The sequence below is a fragment of the Saimiri boliviensis genome, chromosome 14 (genome assembly GCF_048565385.1).
Source record: "Saimiri boliviensis isolate mSaiBol1 chromosome 14, mSaiBol1.pri, whole genome shotgun sequence".
Classification (NCBI taxonomy): Eukaryota; Metazoa; Chordata; class Mammalia; order Primates; family Cebidae; genus Saimiri; species Saimiri boliviensis.
This window is the reverse complement of record NC_133462.1, coordinates 37,610,570-37,632,530: the sequence shown is the minus strand read 5'-3', so window position 1 is coordinate 37,632,530 and position 21,961 is coordinate 37,610,570. Positions and strand designations below refer to the sequence as shown.

The window sequence follows — 21,961 nt, the reverse complement described above, 5'->3', positions numbered from 1 at the left end:
GGAGAAAGAAAAAAAAAGACCTATTGAAAGAAAGGTTACAGCCAGGCATGATGGCTTACACCTGTAATCCTAGCATTTTGGGAGGCCAAGGTGGGCAGATCACTTGAGCCTAGAAATTCGAGACCAGCCTGGGCAACATAGCAAAACCCCGTCTGTACAAAAAATACCAAAAAAAAAAAAAAAAAAAAAAATTGCTGGGTATGGTGGCGTATGCTTGTAGTCATAACTATTCAAGAGGCTGAGGCGAGGGTCACTTGAGCTCAAGAGGTCGAGGCTGCAGTGAGCTGTGATTTTATACAGGCTTTCAGGATAATTTCCAACTTTTATGAAACAGTAGAAACCTGATACAAAACAGACAAGCATGATAAAAGTAATTGGCCGGGCACGGTGGCTCACACCTGTAATCCCTACACTTTGGGAGGCCGAGGCAGGCAGATTATGAGGTCAGGAGTTCCAGACCAGCCTGACCAACATGGTGAAACGCTGTCTCTACTAAAAATACAAAAATTATCTAGGCATGGTGGCGCACATCTGCAATCCCAGCTACTTAGGAGGCTGAGGCAGGAGAATTATTTGAACCCGGGAGGTGGAAGTTGCAGTAAGCCAAGATCGTGCCACTGTACTCCAGCCTGGGCGACAGAACAAGACTCCATCTCAAAAAAAAAAAAAAAGAAAGAAAAAGAAAAAAAAGAAAGGAATCACAGGACAAACCAGCCATCAACATAGACACAGAAATACTTTTTTTAAAGTAACATACTGAATGTAGCAAAAATGAGAAGGCGAATAAACCATATCCAAGTGTGGTTTATTTCAGTAATAGATGTCATTTTACCGTATGAAAATCAAATAATATATAATTCATCTTATTAAGAGATTTAAGGATTTTTTTTTCCAGACCTCTTAGGGATGACAAGGATTTCTCAAAGATCCTGATACATGCAGAGAAGGCACTAGATAAAATCTAACATCCACTCATGATTTTTACAAAACAATCTTGACAATCCAAGAATAAAACAGAATTCCCTTAATTTGATAAAGGTTATTTATAAAAAAAACTTCTAGGTAGTATCATACTTAATGGTGAAATATTAAACATGTTTCCCTAAGTTCAGAAACAAGGCAAAGATACTCATTTTCATCATTTCTATTCATTACTCTAAAGAAATAAAGCAAGAAAAATAAACAAAAAATAAAGTTTAGAAATTAGGTAAGACTTTCTTTTATTGATTATCTATATAAAAAATCCAAAGTAATCCACAAAGTATTTGAATAAATAATTGAATTTATAAATATCACCAGCTATAAAGTCAATATACAAAAAGATACTGCAATTCTATGTACTAGCCAAAAATACTGAAAAACAAATTCAAAATATTTACAAAATAAAATATTCCGCATACTTAGAAATAAATTAAACAAATCAAGACTTCTACAATTAAAACTTTAAAACACTGCTGAGGCCGGGCGCGGTGGCTCAAGCCTGTAATCCCAGCACTTTGGGAGGCCGAGGCGGGTGGATCACGAGGTCGAGAGATCGAGACCATCCCGGTCAACATGGTGAAACCCCGTCTCTACTAAAAATACTAAAAATTAGCTGGGCATGGTGGTGCGTGCCTGTAATCCCAGCTACTCAGGAGGCTGAGGCAGGAGAATTGCTTGAACCCAGGAGGCGGAGGTTGCGGTGAGCCGAGATCGCGCCATTGCACTCCAGCCTGGGTAACAAGAGTGAAACTCCGTCTCAAAAAAAAAAAAAAAAAAAAAAAAAAAAAAAAACACTGCTGAGAAAAGTTAAAGACAACCCTAGGTAAATGGACAATTATACTACATTCATTAATTGGAAAATTCAATATTGTAAAGATGTCAATTATCCTTAGGTTGTTTTATAAAGTCAATGCAATCACAAGCACAGTACCAAAAAATTGATTTTTGAAAATTAATCCTGAGATCGCAAAATTAACTTAGAAAACATGGGAACACAGCAGGCAAGACAATCTTAAAGAATAAAAAAGCTGGAAGGCTCTCACTACCAGATTTCCAAAAATATTACAAAGCAACATAAATTAAGAAAGTACGGTAATGGTGCAAGGAAAGACAAATGAACCAAGGGGCAGAGATTGCCTAAGCAGAGGGGAAAAGTATGGTCTCTTTGATAAATCTATATATACACAACTTGATCCTACCTCACGCACTACAAGAAAATTATTCAAAGTAGATCACAGATTTAAATAAAAACAATAAAGAATATAGAAGAAAACATAGGAGAATAGATTCATTATCTTGGTCCAGGCAAATAATTCTTAAACAAGTGTCAGATCTCAAGTTGATCTTTATGCTCATTAAAGACTGAGCAGCAATCTCTAGTGATCTAAAGACATGTTAACAGATCACATTTGACTTTTCTAAAATGCTATCTAGGAACCCCTAGCAGAGTTCCCAGACTTCACAGATCCCACTTGCTGCTAAGAGAAGCATGATAGCTAACAATATTACCACTATTTTTAGATCCTACCTGCCCACTGCTGCCTTCTCCCCTCTCCATATGTGTCAGAACTCCCAGAACTCTGATTCAGTCAGTGTAGACTCTAACCCAGTATCTGGATAAGCATGGGTGCTAACCCTAAACAAATGAGAGTATTACATTCCCCAGGCCAGTGGCTAGAGTACAGCCAGCAAGTGAGCCAGTCAGAGCCAACCAGATTCAATTCTGATCATCATATTGGAACTGTTCAAAAAAACAATCACTCTTTTCTCCCTGAGACTTTAAGCTGGGAAAAAAGCAGCCAGAGTTTCTAGGGCCTGCTATGAAGAGACAACCTGCTTGGAACAAAAGCTAATGCGAAAGGATACACAGCCAAGACAAGGAGACAGAATTCAACTAGATAACATTTTTTTTAGTCCCAGGATTTAGCCATGCCTGAAGCTTGTTATACAAAAGGACTTTTTAGTAATAAATTATTTAAACCAACACATTCCCTTTAAAGAGTGAAAAGACAAGATGGAGATTGGGAAACGTTATCTGTAATATATGTATATATAATATACATATTTTATGTATATATGTAATATATAATACATGGTTTATACACATGTATGCATGTGTACCTAGATATAGACACACATATATACAATAAAGGGCACGTAACCAGAAGAAAACCCTTCAACTTTTCTTTTAAAAAAGGAACCATAAATCAGTGAAATGTTTCAACAGGTACCCTCACACAAAAAAATTAAAATAGCCAATAAGCACACTGAAAAGTATGCAAAATCATTACACATCAGGTAAATGAATGCTCTGCTGAATGACTAAAATCAGCAAGTGCTGGCCAGGTGTGTGAAACAATGACAACTTTCATACATTGTTCTGGGGATTCTTGGTGGAACCAATATTTTTTTGAAAACTGGAATACTTACCAAAACCAAACTGAAAGTCTAAATTCATTCCTGCACATATAGCACATACCAAGATAAATAAGCCCATACATCTATCAAAAGAGCAATTAAAAGTCAACTACACATTTTGTTGAGCAAAAGAAGCCAAAACACATAACTGTATATATTACATTTTCACATTTAGATGAAAATCAAAAACACACCAAGTCAATTATAGTAAGAGTCAAAATTGTGGTTGCCCTGTGGAGTAATTAATCACTGAGAAAGAGGATGAAGGAATTTCCAAATGTTCTCTGTTTACTAGGACGTATATATACATGAAATTTCATCAAGCTGTACATTAAAGATTAGCATACTTCATGCATGTTAGTGTATGTATAACATAATAAAATAAAAAGTGATTAAGGGCAAGTAGTAGAATAATACTTTTAAAGGGAAACTATAGTAGTAGTAGAGTTATATTTTTAAAGGGAAAATATAATATTATAGCTAAAAGTGCCTGAAGCAATTCATGTTCTTACATTAAGGAAAAAAAGCAGTAAAATCTTTTCTGTTTGAAGGTGTCAAGTATAAATCTTCCTCCACTAAAACGGGATGACACCTTGTGGATGCTTACCTCAATTACCAAGGGTAACTTCTCTCACTCTCCACGGCTCTTACTTTTGAGACTTACAAAAATATCTTTCCCCATGAATAGAGTGACAAGATGCGATTGGACTGTGTAAGACAGACTGCAACATAAGAAAAATGGCAATCCCAGAGCTTGCCAGAAAATCCAAGAAGCTGTATATGGTGATAGCTGTAGAGCTGCTGCCTCAGAGGACACTGAAGTCAAGCAAGCATTTAATGTTCAGTGTTTGGTTTTGTTTTTGAGAAAGGGTCTCACTCTGCCACTCAGGCTGGAGTGCAGTGGCATGATCATAGTTAACTGCTGCTTCAAACTCCTGGGCTCAAGTGATTCTCCTGCCTCAGCCTCCTGAGTAGCTGGGACTGCAAGCATACACCATCACACCCAGCTATAAAATTCAGTTTTGAGCAAATATGGATCAATGAGTCTGACAATCAGAAAAATGAGCTGAAAACTAGGTCACCAGGTCTTTATACATCTGTCTCCCTGTCTGATGGCCCCAATAAACATAGCCTAATGGCTTTTTCTTCTCTTATGCCTTCCACATCTCATACAAACTCTTTAGACAAGTCTAACACAACTGGAGAAAAAAAAGTGACTCTGGGAAATGTAGTTAATGTAACACAATTTTTATACTCAAAACACTGGATCCAATTCCCAGCCATGAGCAAGGACAAAGAACAAAATATAAAAATAGTATATTAAATTAATTTCTGCTGAATTACTCACTAGACAGGAAAGGCATTTTTTTGTTTTGTTTTTTGAGACGGAGTTTCGCTCCTGTTACCCAGGCTGGAGTACAATGGAGCGATCTCAGCTCACCAGAACTTCCACCTCCTGGGTTCAGGCAATTCTCCTGCCTCAGCCTCCTGAGTAGCTGGGATTACAGGCATGTGCCACCATGCTCAGCTAATTTTTTTTTTATTTTTAGTAGAGATGGCGTTTCACCATGTTGACCAGGATGGTCTCAATCTCTTGACCTTGTGATCCACCCGCCTCGGTCTCCCAAAGTGCTGGGATTATAGGCGTGAGCCACCGTGTCCAGCCCCTTAGAAAGGCATTTAATAGTAAAAACTGTTCATCTCAAAACCTTAAGGCTCTTAGCAAAAAAGAACAAGAAAAATACTGAGTGGGAAATTTCCATTGTCTGCCATGTACCATAAAAGCAAAATACCAACAAAAACCAAAGTGTCAATATTATAATGACTACCCACTTAAAGAACAATGAACATTAATTATAAATCACTTTTTTAAAAAAAGACCACTGGTGTCTATAAAGAAAAAATATTTCATATCCTCCATGGATCCAAAAGACTTTATAACGAAAATTATATTTATATCAGAACCAAAATTAAAGCACCTCATAATAAAAAGTATGTGGCTAGAGCTGAAAAGGTAAATTTATCACCTTAAATGTTCCTATCAGAAAACACTGGTAATCAACGAGCCAGTAGTTCATTTTAAGGATGAGGCACTGATCTTCATTTCTAATATGAATTTCCTCATGCATAATAAGCAATGTTCATAAAAGCTTTAGCACATGATTTACATACACAGGGTTTCTCTAAGGTGTCCTCAAAATGATAAGCAACAATTTCCTACTTTCTAACATTCATAGGGTGTCTCCACAGTATAAGACCTCACAAGTTGCCTAGGATCTGAAGCTCTGCAGACATTCCCATATTCCTTACATTAGAATGTTTTCTCTAGTGTGAGTTTTCACATGTCTTCGAAAGTAGGCAGGACAAACAAAGGCTTTCCCACATTCCTTACATTCATAGGGTTTCTCTCCAGTGTGGCTTCTCACGTGTCTTCGAAAGGATGAGGGACAACTGAAGGCTTTCCCACATTCCAGACATTCAAAGGGTTTCTCTCCAGTGTGCATTCTTGCGTGTACAGTAAGGTATGAAGAATGACGAAATGCTTTCCCACATTCCTTACATTCATAGGGCTTTTCCCCAGTGTGCGTTCTCATGTGGATCCTAAGGGCTGAGGGATAAATAAAGGCTTTCCCACATTTCTTACATTCATAAGGTTTCTCTCCAGTGTGAGTTCTGATATGTACTGTAAGGTGGGAGGAACTAATGAAGGCTTTCCCACATTCCTTACATTCATACGGCTTCTCTCCACTGTGAGTTCTTAAGTGTTCGGTGAGGGACGAGGAACGACTAAAGGTCTTCCCACACTCCTTACATTCATACTGTATCTTTCCAGTGTGATCTCTCACATGTGCCCTAAAGGATGAGGGACAACTAAAGGCCTTCCCACATTCCTTACATTCGTAGGGCTTCTCTCGACTTTGATTTTTCACATGTGTATTAAGGGAAGTGGGAAGATAGAAGGCCTTTCCACATTCCAGACATTCATAGGGTTTTTCTCCAGTGTGTTTTCTCATATGGATACTCAAGGAGGAGGGACAATTGTAGGCTTTCCCACATTCCTTACACTTGTAGGGTTTCTCTCCAGTATGTGTCCTCACGTGTACAGTGAGTTTTGAGGACTCGCTGAAGGCCTTCCCACACTCTTTACATTCATACGGCTTCTCTCCAGTGTGAATTCTTATATGTATTATAAGGTGAGAGGAAGAACTGAAGGCCTTCCCACATTCCTTACATTCATATGGCTTATCTCCGCTATGAATCCTTTTGTGTTTGGAGAGTGAGGAGGAACAACTGAAGGCCTTCCCACATTCCTTACATTCATAAGGCTTATCTCCACTATGAATCCTTTTGTGTTCTGTAAGCGATGAGGAACAACTGAAAGCTTTTCCACATTCCTTACATTCATAGTTCGTTTTTCCCATGTGAAGCTTCATATGTGTCCTAAAGAATGAGGAACAACTGAAGGCTTTGGTACATTCCTTACATTCATAGGGCTTCTCTTCAGTGGGGGTTTTCATATGCTTCTTAAAACAAGCAAGAAATTGGAAGGCCTTCCCACATTCCTTGCACTCATAGGGTTTGCTTCCAGTATGAGACCTGATGTGATTCTTAAGGGACGAATGATCCATGAAGACCTTTCCACACTCGTGGCATTCACAGGATTTTACTTCAGTCGTTCTCTTGACTGAATCAAGATTTGGAACTTGGCTGAAGGTCTGTCCATGTTGATTTTCTTCACTACATTCATAGATGTTCTCTACCATAGGATTTCTTTTAAAAATAAAAGACACATTATTAGTAATACATTTTTACCTATTTCAGTGAATGTGTATGTTTCCTAGCCTTCTGTCAAGTTAGAAATGGAAAGTTCTCACAGAGGGCTCTACCACAGCCAATACTGTCACCATGTTTTTGACTCACAGATTTTTCTGATAATTGTTTACAAGTGAAGTATGTGTCAAACATTCAGAATCTCAGTGTCATTTGAGGAAAATATTAACTCATGAACATTCTCAGCTGGGTGCAGTGGCTCACACCTGTAATCCCAGCCTTTTGGAGGCCGAGATGGGTGGATCGCAAGGTCAGCAGTTCAAGATCAGCCTGGCCAAGATGATGAACCCCCATCTCTACTAAGAATACAAAAATTAGCTGAGCGTGGTGGTGCGTGCCTGTACTCCCAGCTACTCAGGAGGCTGAGGCAGAAGAATTGCTTGAACCCGGGCAGCAGAGGTTGCAGCAAGCTGAGATCATGCCACTGCACTCCAGCCTGGGTGACAGAGCAAGACTCCATCTCAAAAAAAAAGAAAAAAATTCTCAAATCATAATCTTTGATCCAGGCTTATTTATATGTATATATTTCTTAAATTTCATAATATTAGAAGATTCTCTCCTGAGGCACTACTTTCTCATGCATGGCACTCACCTCAAATGCCTCTCTTGGCTTTTGTTCTGATAATCAATACCACAGGATTCCTGGTTTTCATGTGAACTGGAGAACCAGGAATCATTCCTTTTGAATCTTACTATTTTCTGTTCATTGGATATTTCCTCTCCACAAATATCTGGTGGGGCAACCGATTCATTAGTTTTAAGTTGAGTCTCAAAACCTGAAACAAAAAAAGTGAAAGCTTCTGAGAACAAAGAACTTTTAGCACAGTGGCTATTTCAGGACTTTGGTATTAATAGACGCAAGGGTCAAAATGGTAGCAATTACCTAAGAAATAATTACATGAAGATTGAGACTAACATAACTAGAATAGTATTAGGAGAACAAAACAAAAATTGGACAAAATGCACATGACCAGGCTGGGCGCGATGGGTCACGCCTGTAGTCCCAGCACTTTGGGAGGCCAAGGCAGGCGGATCATGAGAAAAGGAGATCGAGACCATCTTGGCCAACATGATGAGACCCTGTCTCTATTAAAATATAAAAAATTGGGCCGTGCGTGGTGGATCACGAGGTCAAGAGATCGAGACCATCCTGGTCAACATGGTGAAACCCCATCTCGACTAAAAATACAAAAAATTAGCTGGGCATGGTGGCATGTGCCTGTAATTCCAGCTACTCAGGAGGCTGAGGCAGGAGAATTGCCTGAACCCAGGAGGTGGAGGTTGCGGTGAGCCGAGATCGTGCCATTGCCCTCCAGCCTGGGTAACAAGAGCTGGGCATGGGGGGGCACACCTGTAGTCCCAGCTACTCAGGAGGCTAAGGCAGGGGAATCACTTGAACTCCAGAGGCAGAGATTGCAGTGAGCCAAGATTGTGCCACTGCACTCTAGCCTGGCGATAGAGCGCGATTCCAACTCAAAAAAAAAAAAAAAAAAAAAAAGCATATGATCGAATACTAACTTAGAAGGTCTTTGCCAAGAACAAGGAAAATGTGAGAGACTAACAAAAAGTCAAAATAGTCATCTGAGATATCTGTGGAAGATGAGCTTCCTCACATAAAACGAAGTTTATTTTTGTTTTTGATTTTCTTTTAAGTTGATTTTCTTCCCCCAACCAAAAGAGTTTCTCTCAAGTGTTCTTGCCTTCCTGGTGCTCTCTCACACAGATGCCCTGGAGAAGTTCTCTGTTCACTGTCTGCAGGCCCTCCTCTTGTTCCCACTGGCAGATCAGATGGGGTGTGTGCAGCAGATACCCTGCACAAGCAGAAAGCCGTATCATGAGGGAAAATGATGAAGAATCACAAGCATTTCCGTAAGACAGAAACAAAACTTCAGTCTTCTGATATTCCAAAAATGGACAACAGTGAGTTTAACTGCAACAAAATGTCAAATTTATTTATTTATTTTTAAAGGAGAGGTGGCAGGAGGAAGCAGCCTCTGACATACAGAACTGAACTAATGTTCACACCTAAATCTCAATATCATTACAAGCTGGTTAGACAGTCACAACCAGGGCATTTTGTTCTGCTACTGAATATAAATAATCTTACAGAATACTAATCTTGGATAAAGTTACTATGAAATTATGATAAAATGAAACAAAACAAGGTTACCTTTTAATTTTTTCTTTCTTTTTTTTTTTTTTTGAGACGGAGTTTTGCTCTTGTTACCCAGGCTGGAGTGCAATGGCGCGATCTCGGCTCACCGCAACCTCCGCCTCCTGGGTTCAGGCAATTCTCCTGCCTCAGCCTCCTGAGTAGCTGGGATTACAGGTACGTGCCACCATGCCCAGCTAATTTTTTGTATTTTTAGTAGAGACGGGGTTTCACCATGTTGACCAGGATGGTCTCGATCTCTTGACCTTGTGATCTACCCGCCTCGGCCTCCCAAAGTGCTGGGATTACAGGCTTGAGCCACCGCGCCTGGCTATTTTACTTATTTTTTTAAGAGCCATGGTCTCACTTTATCACCCAGGCTGTAGTAGTGGTGTGATCATAGCTCACTGCAGCCTCAAACTCCTGGACTCAAGTGATCCTCCAGCCTCTGCCTCCCAAGTAACTGGAATTACCAGTTCCACCACATCCTGGCACTGACATTTTAAATATAATGCTATAAGCATGATCCATAAAACAAAGAATAAGCTGAACTTAATTAACATTTAAAATTTCTGGGCCAGGTGCGATGGCTCATGCCTGTAATCCCAGCACTTTAGGAAGTCAAGGCAGATGGATGACCTGAGGTCAGGAGTTCAAGACCAGACTGACCAACAGGAGAAACCCCCTATCTACTAAAAGTAGAAAATTAGCAGGGCATTGTGGCACATGTCTATAATCCCAGCTACTAGAGAGTCTGAGGCAGGAGAAGAATCTCTTGAACCCGGGAGGTGGAGGTTGCAGTAAGCTGAGATCATGCCATTGCACTCTAGCCTGGGCAACAAGAGCAAAACTCCATCTCAAAAAATATATACATATATCTCCCCTGTGAAAGACAATGTCAAGAGAATGGAAATATAAGCCACAGACTGGGAGAAAATATTTGCAAAATATATATCTGAGAAGGAACTGTTATCAAAAATATACAAAGACTGTAGCAGATATCATACAGAAAAAAAACATTCAAAGAACTCTTTTTTTTTTTTTTTTTTTTTTTGAGATGGAGTTTCGCTCTTGTTACCCAGGCTGGAGTGCAATGGCGCGATCTCAGCTCACCGCAACCTCCGCCTCCTGGGTTCAGGCAATTCTCCTGCCTCAGCCTCCTGAGTAGCTGGGATTACAGGCACGCGCCACCATGCCCAGCTAATTTTTTGTATTTTTAGTTGAGGCGGGGTTTCACTATGTTGACCAGGATGGTCTCGATCTCTTGACCTCGTGATCCACCTGCCTTGGCCTCCCAAAGTGCTGGGATTACAGGCGTGAGCCACCGCGCCCAGCTTCAAAGAACTCTTAAAACTCAACAGTGTAGCCGGGCGCGGTGGCTCAAGCCTGTAATCCCAGCACTTTGGGAGGCCGAGGCGGGTGGATCACGAGGTCAAGAGATCGAGACCATCCTGGTCAACATGGTGAAACCCCGTCTCTACTAAAAATACAAAATATTAGCTGGGCATGGTGGCATGTGCCTGTAATCCCAGCTCAGGAGGCTGAGGCAGGAGAATTGCCTGAACCCAGGAGGCGGAGGTTGCGGTGAGCTGAGATCGCGCCATTGCACTCCAGCCTGGGTAACAAGAGCGAAACTCCGTCTCAAAAAAAAAAAAAAAAAAAAAAAAAAAAAAAAAAAAAAAAAAAAACTCAACAGTGTTAAAAAAAAAAAAAAAGGACAAAAAATGAGCCAAAGACCTTTACAGATACCTGATACCTCACCAGATGGCAAATAAGCATATGAAAAGATGCTCAATATCATAAGTCATCAGGGAAATGCAAATTGAAACAAGGCACCACTACACACGTATTAGAATGGCCAAAATCCTGAACATTCACAACAAATGCTGGTGAGGATGAGGAGCAACAGAAACTCTCATTCATTGCCGGTTGGAATGCAAGATGGTACAGCCACTTTGGAAGACAGTTTTGTACTTTCTTATAAAATTAAACGCCCTCTTACCATAAAATCCACCAACTGGATTGCACTCCTTTTACCCAAAGGAGTTGAAAACTTACGTCCACATAAAAACCTGCACACCAATGTTCATAGTAGCTTTATTTATAACTGCCAAAACGTGTAAGCAACCAAGAAGGCCTCCAGTAGGTAAATGGATAAACTGTAGTACATCTAGACAATAGAATATTAGTCAGCACTACCAAGAAATGAGCTTTCAAGCCATAAGAAGACATGGAAGAATCTTAAATGTATATTGCTATGTAAAAGAAACCAATCTGAAAAGGCTATGTACTGCACGATTCCAACTATATGACACTTTGCAAAAGGCAACAACATTAGGAGACTGTAAAAAGATCAGTGGTTGCCAAGATTTTAGAGAAAGGGAAGGAGGGATGAATTGATAGAGCACAGAGGATTTTTACAGCAGTGAAACTATTCTGTGTGATATTATAATAGTGGATACATGTCATTATATATTCTTCCAAACCCATAGAATGTACAATATCAAGAGTGAACCCTAACATAAATTATGGACTCTGGGCAAGGATGATGTATGTGTCAATGTAGCTTCATGAGTTATAACATATTTACCACTCTGGTGGGGGATGTTGTTATAAGAAAAGGCTATGCATGTAGAGAGCCAGGGGCTATATGGGAAATCTCTGTATCTTCCACTCAATTCAGCTGTGAACCTAAAACTGCTCTAAAAATAAAAATAAAGCCTACTTTAAAAAAAAAAAAAAAGTCCACCCAGAACCTCAGAATGTTACCTTATTTAGAAATAGGGTCTTTACAGATATAATCAAGTTAACACAAGGTTATACTAGATTAAGGTGGGCCCTAAATCCAATGGCTGGTATCCTTATAAGGAGAAAGAGACTTAGAAAGACACACAGGAAAAAGATGAAGGCAGACATTGGAATGATTCATCTGTAAGTCAAGGAATGCCAATAATTGCCAGCAATCCCCAGAAGCCACGAAGAGAAAAGGTAGTCTTTCCCCCAGAGCCTCCAGATAAAACATAGCCCTGCTGATCCCTTGATTTCAGATACCCAGCCTCCAGAAACACTGCGAAGGAAAAAATATCTGTTGTTTTTAGCCACCAGTGTGTGATGCTCTGTTACAGAAGGTCTAGGAAACTAACACAGTCTGCTTCCACAGAACTATCCCCAAATCACTCAACTGAAGCACAAATCCTATAACAGATTATTTCTAACACATGTATTCTCCCTTGCTGCACTGCAAAATAAACCCAGCTTATTTAATTATAGGTGTGTTCCTGGTAGTCACTGGGTAAAGGGCATAGACAGCAGTAAAATCCTCAAAATGTCAAAACTACAAACCTTCCTGTGTCCCATAGTGATTGCTGAGGTTTATGCCCATACTTTCAATACTTAATAAGCCTCAAGACTTTCAACCACACAAAAAAAGAAAGCATCAGCTCAATATACAGATGTTTCTTTTCTTTTTTTTTTTTTGACAGAATTTCACTCTTGTTGCGCAGGCTGGCGTGCAATGGCACAATCTTGGCTGACTGCAACCTCCACCTCCTAGGTTCAAGCAATTCTCCTGCCTCAGCCTCCCGAGTAGCTGGGATTACAGGCATACACCACCACGCTCAGCTAATTTTGTACTTTTAGTAGAGATGGGGTTTCTCCTTGTTGGTGAGGCTGGTCTGGAACTCCCGACCTCAGATGATCCGCCTGCCTCAGCCTCCCAAAGTGCCGGGATTACAGACGTGAGCCACCACACCCAGCCCAAATGTTTATTTTCATAGCGAAGCCACTAGACTGTAAATTCATTGGGGTCAGTGACTATACCTGTCTTATTTACCAATGTCTTCCCATTCCTCAGCCCAAATCCTAGAATAAAGTCAATCTGGTGAGAGAAAATCTCTCTCTTTTTTTTTTTTTTTTAAAGACGGGCTCTTGCTCTGTCGCCAAAGCTAGAGTACAGTGGCGCAATCTCAGCTCACTGCAACCTCCGCCTCCCTGGTTCAAGTGATTCTCCTGCATCAGCCTCCCAAGCAGCTGGGACTACAGGTGTGCACCACCATGCACAGCTAATTTTTGTATTTTTAGTAAAGACAGGGTTTCACCATATTGCCCAGGCTGGTCTTGAACTTCTGACTTCGTGATCCACCCACCTCAGACTCCCAAAGTGCTGGGATTACAGGTGTGAGCCACCAGGGACACCCAGCCTAAAATCACTTTCTAAACAACTGCATGAAAAAATCTTGCCATTCTTACCTAGTGAGGCCAAGTTCTGGAAGTTTTCCAGCATCACATCTCTGTAGAGGTTCCTCTGAGCAAGATCCAGCAAAGCCCACTCCTCCTGGGTAAAGTCCACAGCCACATCCTCAAAGACTACGGAGTCCTAAAATATACCATAAATTCTGTTCAGAAAGGTATAATTCCTCCAATGTGTACAAGAGGACGGATGAGGCTGACAATATTGAGGAAATGAGAGCCAATTCATAGGAAATTCAGGACATCCCAGCATCTACTCTAGGACTCAGTCAACAAATCTCTCTTTCTATCTACACATAATTCATCACTGATCAAATCCTGACTTTTTTTTTTTTTTTTTTTGAGATGGAGTTTCGCTCTTGTTATCCAGGCTGGAGTGCAATGGCGCGATCTTGGCTCACCGCAACCTCCGCCTCCTGGGTTCAGGCAATTCTCCTGTGTCAGCCTCCTGAGTAGTATTTTTAGTAGAGACGGGGTTTCACCTTGTTGACCAGGATGGTCTCGATCTCTTGACCTCGTGATCCACCCGCCTCGGCCTCCCAAAGTGCTGCGATTACAGGCTTGAGCCACCGTGCCTGGCCTCAAATCCTGACTTTAACACTTCTAAAACACTAAATTGCCAGGCAATTTGGGTCACACTTGTAATCCCAGCACTTTTGGAGACTGAAGCAGGAGGACTACCTGAGCCCAGGAGTTCGAGACCAGCCTAGGCAACGTAACATAGTGAGACTCAGTCTCCGCCAAAATTTAAAAGTACATATGGCCAGGTGTGGTAGTGCATGCCTGTGGTGGCTTATGTGGGAGGATCGTTGAGCCGCAAGGTTGAGGCTACAGTGAGCATGACCATGCCACTGTACTCTAGCCTGAACAATGACAACAAAAAAAACACTAAATTTATCTTCCTACAAATTGATGGCAATGAGATAGAGAAAAAAAGTGTTTTTCCTACCCTCTTACATAGTCACTCAGTACCGTACAGAACATTTCTGACACTAGATGTGTGGGGAATATTTTCCATACCCACCAAACAATTCCCCCGTGGACACCTGCTGGGTATCCTATAATTCACTTCTCATATGATCTACCTGGAGATCCCACAGGTTGAGGGCTTGGTCCCACTTAACTGCCTCCCACTTCAGATGCCAATCCCAAGTTAAAAGGTTGTCAACTATACTTCTGACTGGCTAAAATCAGGGCTCCTACTACCTTCTCCTTGAGTTGAATTAATTTGCTGGAACAATTCACAGAACTCATGGAAATATGTTTACTGGTTTGTCAGCGAGGATATTACAAAGTATACAGATAAAACAGCCAGAAGAGATGGGCAGGCCAACGTAGTGGGAAGGGGTGCAGAAATTCCATGCCTTCTCCTGGCATGCCACCCTCCAGGAACCACCACACATTCAGCTATCCACAAGTTCCTCAAGCCAGTCCTTTGGGTTTTTAAGGAGGCTCCATCACATGGTTGATGTAAGTCCCAATCCTCTGACCTTGCCTGGGTCTTTCTGAACCAGCCCCCATCTTAAGGCTCTCCAGGGGCTTCCAGACACCAACCATCTCATTAGTACACAGAAGACCCTCTTATTGCTCCAGAGATTACAAGGGTTTTTAGGAACTCTGTGCCAGGAAACAGGATGAAAGCCAAACACATATTTCACAATATCACAGAGAGTGACCAATGCCAGTCTTATAACGACCTAGAAAAGTCCAGAGCATATTGAAGAAGAGAAATGCTCTGAAAATGAAATAATTTCCACATTGACATCATCAATTCCTTATTACAGAAATAACTTCACCTGTTACTTTATTCCCACCATAGCAATCACTGCAACATTAAACACAGGTCAAATGTAGATGGGATTTTAATGAATAAAAATACACTGAGAGAATAGAAGCTTTTCACTTTTTCCCCCCTCTCACAAACCTGAGAGGCCCAGGAGCTGCACAAGCACAACTTTCAAGCCAGACCCACAGCTGGTTATACTTCCTTGTCTTCTAGACCAGGGGTCAGCAAACTATGGCATATGGCTATATCCAAGCTGCCACTTGAATGCATAAAGTTTTATTGGAACACAATAAAACATTTGTTTATGTATTGTCTATGGCTGCTTTTGCACTAAAATGGCAGAGCTGAATTGTAATAGAAACACTACAGCCTTCAGCGCCTAAAATACTATGTGGTCCGATACAGAAACAGATTGCTGCTGACCTGTGCTCTAAAACATAGAAGGAGACCTGGAGCAATGAAAAATATTTTTTTGACAATTATTATCTTTTACTTACCTGTATCTTATTTTTCTGTAACTCAGCAGTTGTTCCTTCTTCCTCCATGTCCCCTGCATGAAGAAAAGCAGGATATTGAGAAGTTAGAAGTAAAGATGACATGAGACTCCAGACCGCCCCAAAATTCCCACACTCATGAACCTGGATGTTGCACCCCATCAATTATAAGTAACAACTCCCCTCAAAGCGTACACACACACACACACACACACACACACAAGACCAAGACACTCAAGCAAATATATACTGCTCTTGTGGGAAAATAGAACAGCCTTATGTCCCCCTAGAGATAGAAAACAGTGTTCTGGTCTGTGGTGATCATAAAGAAGAGCTTTAAGAGTGCTATTCTGTAAATTAACTGAAGTCTAGAAAAGTCTGACTGTCAATTTGCCCATGATAACAAAAAGTATAAAATGTATTAGGGAGCATCTGCAATGACATGAATATACACTCTCTGTCTGAAATTCAAGAAATCACTGATTTACAGGCCAGACTTCTGGGAGCTCCACTCCCAGTATTTCTTACTTCTGCACCCCTTGGCTGGCTAACTGGTATTACTGCTTAGCCCTAGACTACTACCCCTGCCCCCATGAGCTGCAGGGTTCCCCAAAACCTTAGTTTCTGAGAGAGAACATCAGCCTGTTGAATTCCATATGCAGGAGGCAGAGAAGGCCACTATGCTGTGATGGACATGCTAAATTTGCCTGCCCGGTACGGTAGTATCAGAATAAGAATACTTGGCCTGTATCACCCCTGATGTGGGATCTGCAGTGTTGTTTCACAAGTTTCAGACAAGAATATGTTAACAGTTACTTCCACTGCAATGGAACAAGTAGCATCTTTAAAAGCCAATAAAAGGCCAGGCGTGATGGCTCACACCTATAATCCCAGCGCTTTGGGAGGCCAAGGAGGGTGAATCACCTGAGGTCAGGAGTTTGAGACCAGCCTGGCCAACATGGAGAAACCCCATCTCTATTTAAAAAAAAAAGAAAAAAAAAGCCAATAAAAAATTGTAACATTCTTCACTGTATTAGTAGCAATATATGCCATATAGGCAACCCTGATATAAGAATAACTTTGCAAAGAAATGGCCACATTTTAGAATCTTTCTCACAGAAACTCTGCAAATCAAATATTATTACAACCAGTTTAGAGTTGAGTAATCTTAGAAAGAGTCAATTAACCACATGTTTAACATTACCTAGTTAGACAGCTGCTGAGGCAGGGTATGAATGCAGGCCTATTTGTCTTCAAAACACTCAATGAGCCGGATGCAGTGGCTCACTTTGGGAGGCTGAGGCGGGTGGATCACCTGAAGTCAGGAGTTTGAGACCAGCCTAATCAATATGGTGAAACCGAGTCTTACAAAAACAAAAAACAAAAAACAAAAAAACACCCAATGGCCGGGCGCGGTGGCTCAAGCCTGTAATCCCAGCACTTTGGGAGGCCGAGGCGGGTGGATCACAAGGTCAAGAGATCGAGACCAGCCTGGTCAACATGGTGAAACCCCGTCTCTACTAAAAATACAAAAAATTTAGCTGGGCATGGTGGCGCGTGCCTGTAATCCCAGCTACTCAGGAGGCTGAGGCAGGAGAATTGCCTGAACCCAGGAGGCGGAGGTTGCAGTAAGCCGAGATCGCGCCATTGCACTCCAGCCTGGGTAACAAGAGTGAAACTCCGTCTCAAAAAAAAAAAAAAAAACACCCAATGAGTACATTTCTGAACACATACCTTAAATTTTAATTGTTAGTAAGCCCCTTATTCCTAGTATTACCAGGATTTAGCCTAGAACCCTATTGGGCACCCCAGAAAGTGGACAAATGAAGCATTCTAATCAAATATGCTGGCTGGGTATGGTAGCTCACGCCTGTAATCCCAGTACTTTGGGAGGCCAAGGCAGGGGGATCACATGAGGTCAGGAGTTTGAGACTGGTCTGGCCAACATGGCGAAACCCCTTCTCTACTAAAAATACAAAAATTAGCCAGGCATGCTGGTGCACAGCTGTAGTCCCAGCTACTCAGGGGGCTGAGGCAGGAGAATTGCACGAACCCAGGAGGCAGAGGTTGCAGTGAGCTGAGATCGTGCCGCTGCACTCCAGCCTGGGCAACAGAGCCAGACTCTGTCAATAAATAAATAATAAAATGCGCTATCTTTGAGCTCCTTCTCCTGATTAAGGCCTATGTCTTGGGCAATGATTCTCCCCTTATGGTCCTTACCTCTTTCATTTTATATTTATTTAGGTAATATTTACCCTGACCCTACTATATGAAGTCACAAGGAACAAGGCATAGACAGAAAATGAAAAAAAAAAAAAAAGAAAGAAAAATCCTGAAGCAAATGAATACATAGAGATACATGCTATATAAAAAATGTAGTACATTATAGGAATAAGGAGACACATAACATATTTATCTTTAGCAAATCAGGACTGGTAATGTGGCAAGGTAGAAACAAAAAATTAAAATAACTGTTTCAGATAATGCTGGAAATTCAGAGGGTTTAGTATATCTATTACATATTTGTAAGCATTAGCAACTCCCAGAGGGAAAAAAAATCAGTATTAATAGGTTAGACTATTGATATATGAGGTTGAATAAAGACCAGCATAAAAGTTTAGAAAGAAAATAGAACAAGATAATATTTTTTAAAACATGGTAAACAGAATTGGAAAAGCTAAAAAGGCATCTTTTGCGAAAAGAAAAGCTAATGAAACTGACAAAGTCAGCTTTTATTTTATTATTTATTTATTTTTTATTTTTTATTTTTTTTGGACGGAGTTTCGCTCTTTTTACCCAGGCTGGAGTGCAATGGCGCGATCTCGGCTCACCGCAACCTCCGTCCCCTGGGTTCAAGCAATTCTCCTGCCTCAGCTTCCCGAGTAGCTAGGACTACAGGCGTGCGCCACCATGCCCAGCTATTTTTTTTTTTTTTTTTTTTTAGTAGAGATGGGGTTTCACCATGTTGACCAGTATGGTCTCGATCTCTTGAACTCGTGATCCACCCGTCTCGGCCTCCCAAAGTGCTGGGATTATAAGCGTGAGCCACCGCGCCCGGCCTATTTTTTATTTATTATTTGAGATAGACTCTCCTTATGTTACCCAAGTTGATCTCATTTCCTAAGCTCAAGCTTAGCCTCCCACCAGCTGGGACTACAGATGTGCACCAGTGCAGCCAGCAACAAACTCAGCAATTTTTTTTTTCTTTTTTTCTTTTTTAAGGCTAGTCAAGTGAAGCAGTGGCAGTGGAGAAGGAACAAAGAAATCTGTAACTGGTTGTGATCAATTAGTCGTAAACACCACTGCACTCAGACCAGCCAAACTCAGCAATTTTAAGAGCAACATGGCAGACCAAAAAAAAGCACAATAATAAATCATAATTGTAGATACCTAGAAAAAATTTAAGGAATAAATATGAAAATGCACAGGTAATGAATGAATTTCTAGAAAGTAGTACAACTTTCCAGCAATGATCTAAAACCTGATTACATCCAGTAATCAATGAAAAAAAAAATCAGCGGTTTAAAATATGGTCAGGACAGGTATAGTGGCTCATGCCTTTAATTCCAGCACTTCGGCAGGCAGACAGCCCATGACTTCGAGACCTGCCCAGGCAACACAGCGAGACTCCTTTTAACTAAAAAGAAATAGAAATAAAGAAAGGGGGAAAAAAACCCTACAAACACCTACAGCAAACATCCTATGTAATGGCGAAATGATAGAAAAATTCCCTCTGGAATCAGAAACAAGACAAGGATGTAAATTATATGCTATTCTGTCGGACATTGTACTGGAGGTCCTGGCAAGTGCAGTAAGGAAATGAAAACAAATGGAAACTGCAAGGAATAAAAAGGGAAAATACTGAAACCGACAGATGATCAAATTTTGTCACATGTAACCAATCTGTAGATAAATGATTCAAATGTATCATTAATGACAAAATGTATCAGTTCACTTTTACTTGAATATAATGTGTCAAACTGATGTCCACAGGCAGAGTATAAAATCCAGAGCCCAAATACTATCTTTTTTTTTTTTTTTTGGAGACAGTGTCTCGCTCTGTTGCCCAGGCTGGAGTGCAGTGATAGGATCTCAGCTCACTGCAACCTTTGCCTCTGGAGTAGCTGGGAGCACAGGAGCACACCATCACACCCGGCTGTTATTTTATTTTATTTTTTGTATAGAGGGGATCTTGCTATGTTGCCCAGGCTGGTCTCAAACTCCTGGGCTCAAGCGATCTGCCCGCCCAAAGTGCTGGGATTACAGGCGTGAACCACCGCACCTGGCCCAAGCACTATCTAATGCATAAAGAGGGGACAGGAGGGGACCGAGCCGAGGCAAATGTCACCCCGCGCTCACCCGACATGCCGCGATCCACAGATCTGCTCACAGAGAACGAGGTTGAGTCGCTTGTCCTTGAGACCCGAATGGGTAGAGATGCTCGTCCTTTCTGGAAAGAGAGCAAAAGATGCTTTCAGAGGCTGATGAACTATGACACTGGGTCTCCAACTCTCGCCTGCATCAGAATCACCCCGATTTCGGGACTCAGACCAGAATTCCCGATTCGGTGAGTTTGCGACGAGCCACCGCCGCAGGGGCAGCAGACCCAGGCACTCCGAGAAAGCACAGCGGCAGCGGGAGGCCCCAGGCGCGGGGTCCGGGCAGGGAGCGGCTGAGAGGCCGCCCTTAGACCGCCGATCCTCAGGCGGAGCCCTACGTCTCCTGCGGACCCGACCCGCGGCAGGCGGGGTGGGTCAGGGCAGAGCAGGAAGCGGATGGGCGCAAAAATTTACCTCGGACGCGGCAGAGGCGTTGATTGACATGGCTGCCGGCTCGCGCATGCGCAAACGAGCACTTCGGTTCCCAGTTCGGCACAACTGACGCCCTATGGGGCGGGGCCTGAGAGGCGGGACTTGAGGTGAAGGAGGTGGGGCAGGAAGGAGCGGTGACGGCTGAGGAGCGTGAAGACTGGTTCTAGCCACAAGCGGATGAGAAATCCTAGTTTCTTTATTATTGAGAGTAAACAGAAGAAACAGAACCTTGGATTGGGTTTGGTCGACTCTGTGGGCGAGACGAGGCTGGGTCTAGACCCGACCTAGGGGCGTGGCTTTCTAAATACTCCAAGGGGCGTGGCTAAAGGTGGAACCAGATTGGGGGCGGGACTTGGTTGAAATTCCTAGGGAGCGGGGACGAGGGCTAGGGGCGCGGCTCAAGTAACTAGGCCTGGGGGTGGGGCTAAGTTTAGGGCTTCCCAACCAGGTCCTCAGCTACCACGGATACAGGATGCTCATCAATTGGGTTTATACCTATCCTCCATGTTGCTACAGCCCTGTACACAGGACACATATATTTTCAACTCTAATATGAAACAGACTCTCCTTTCCATTCACTCAGTCCTTTTGGTCCTTTAAGTTTTCCCTTTCACTGTTTTATTGATAACGTCTCCTGTAGAGGGAAGCCACTGGTAATTATTTATATCGAACCTTTTACCTGGAAACTTGCTGAATTCTAATAGCTGTCAGTTTATTATTTGGAACATCAAATATAAATATTTTTATGCATGTTTTCATTGTTTTAATATGTATAACTCATTTATTTTTTCTTTTTATGAGGCAATATCTCACTCTATCGGCCAGTGCAGTGATGCGATCATGGTTCATTGCAGCCTTGACTTCCCCAGCCCAAGTGATTATCGCATCTCGGCCTCCCAAGCAGCTGGGACGATAGACGCGTGTGACCACACCCTGCTAATTTTTGTATTTTTACAGCCCAGACATCAAAGCTAGAAATGAAACATACGGTCAATCGGAGCCTTGCATAAGCTGTTCCCTACCCTGGAGCAAACCAAAATAATAGAGACAGCCTTACACCCCTAGTGCCAGGACCTGTCTCAGAGCCGACAAAATCTGAGACGAGTTTATAGATTCCTTGTTTGTAGATTTGTTGGAGAGTCTAAGGCAGCTCTCTGGACCTGTTGCAGAACATTCAGGAGACTGGAGAGACCAATGGGTGAAACAGGAGGATTTTATTAAGGTGGCCACCAGGTCAGCG

General features: G+C 41.8%; 1 protein-coding gene across 4 annotated transcripts; it reads right to left on the bottom strand.

The window, feature by feature from the left end:
• Positions 1-1,783: 1,783 nt before the first annotated feature.
• Positions 1,784-20,763, bottom strand: ZNF699 (zinc finger protein 699). 4 transcript variants are annotated; one of them, XM_074384674.1, is made up of 7 exons: positions 20,704-20,763; positions 20,270-20,360; positions 15,914-15,966; positions 13,631-13,757; positions 8,931-9,041; positions 7,823-8,006; positions 1,784-7,170 (listed from the first exon to the last, which is right to left on the bottom strand). In XM_074384674.1, exons 1-7 carry the CDS (start codon positions 20,749-20,751, stop codon positions 5,706-5,708), a joined length of 2,079 nt encoding a protein of 692 aa, XP_074240775.1. In that variant the 5' UTR covers positions 20,752-20,763; the 3' UTR covers positions 1,784-5,705. The 4 variants fall into 4 exon arrangements, with proteins under 4 accessions (XP_074240775.1, XP_074240777.1, XP_074240776.1 ...); XM_074384676.1 differs by lacking the exon at positions 20,704-20,763 and adding an exon at positions 17,115-17,225 and having other exon boundaries at positions 20,270-20,654; XM_074384675.1 differs by lacking the exon at positions 20,704-20,763 and adding an exon at positions 20,462-20,654.
• Positions 20,764-21,961: the final 1,198 nt, after the last annotated feature.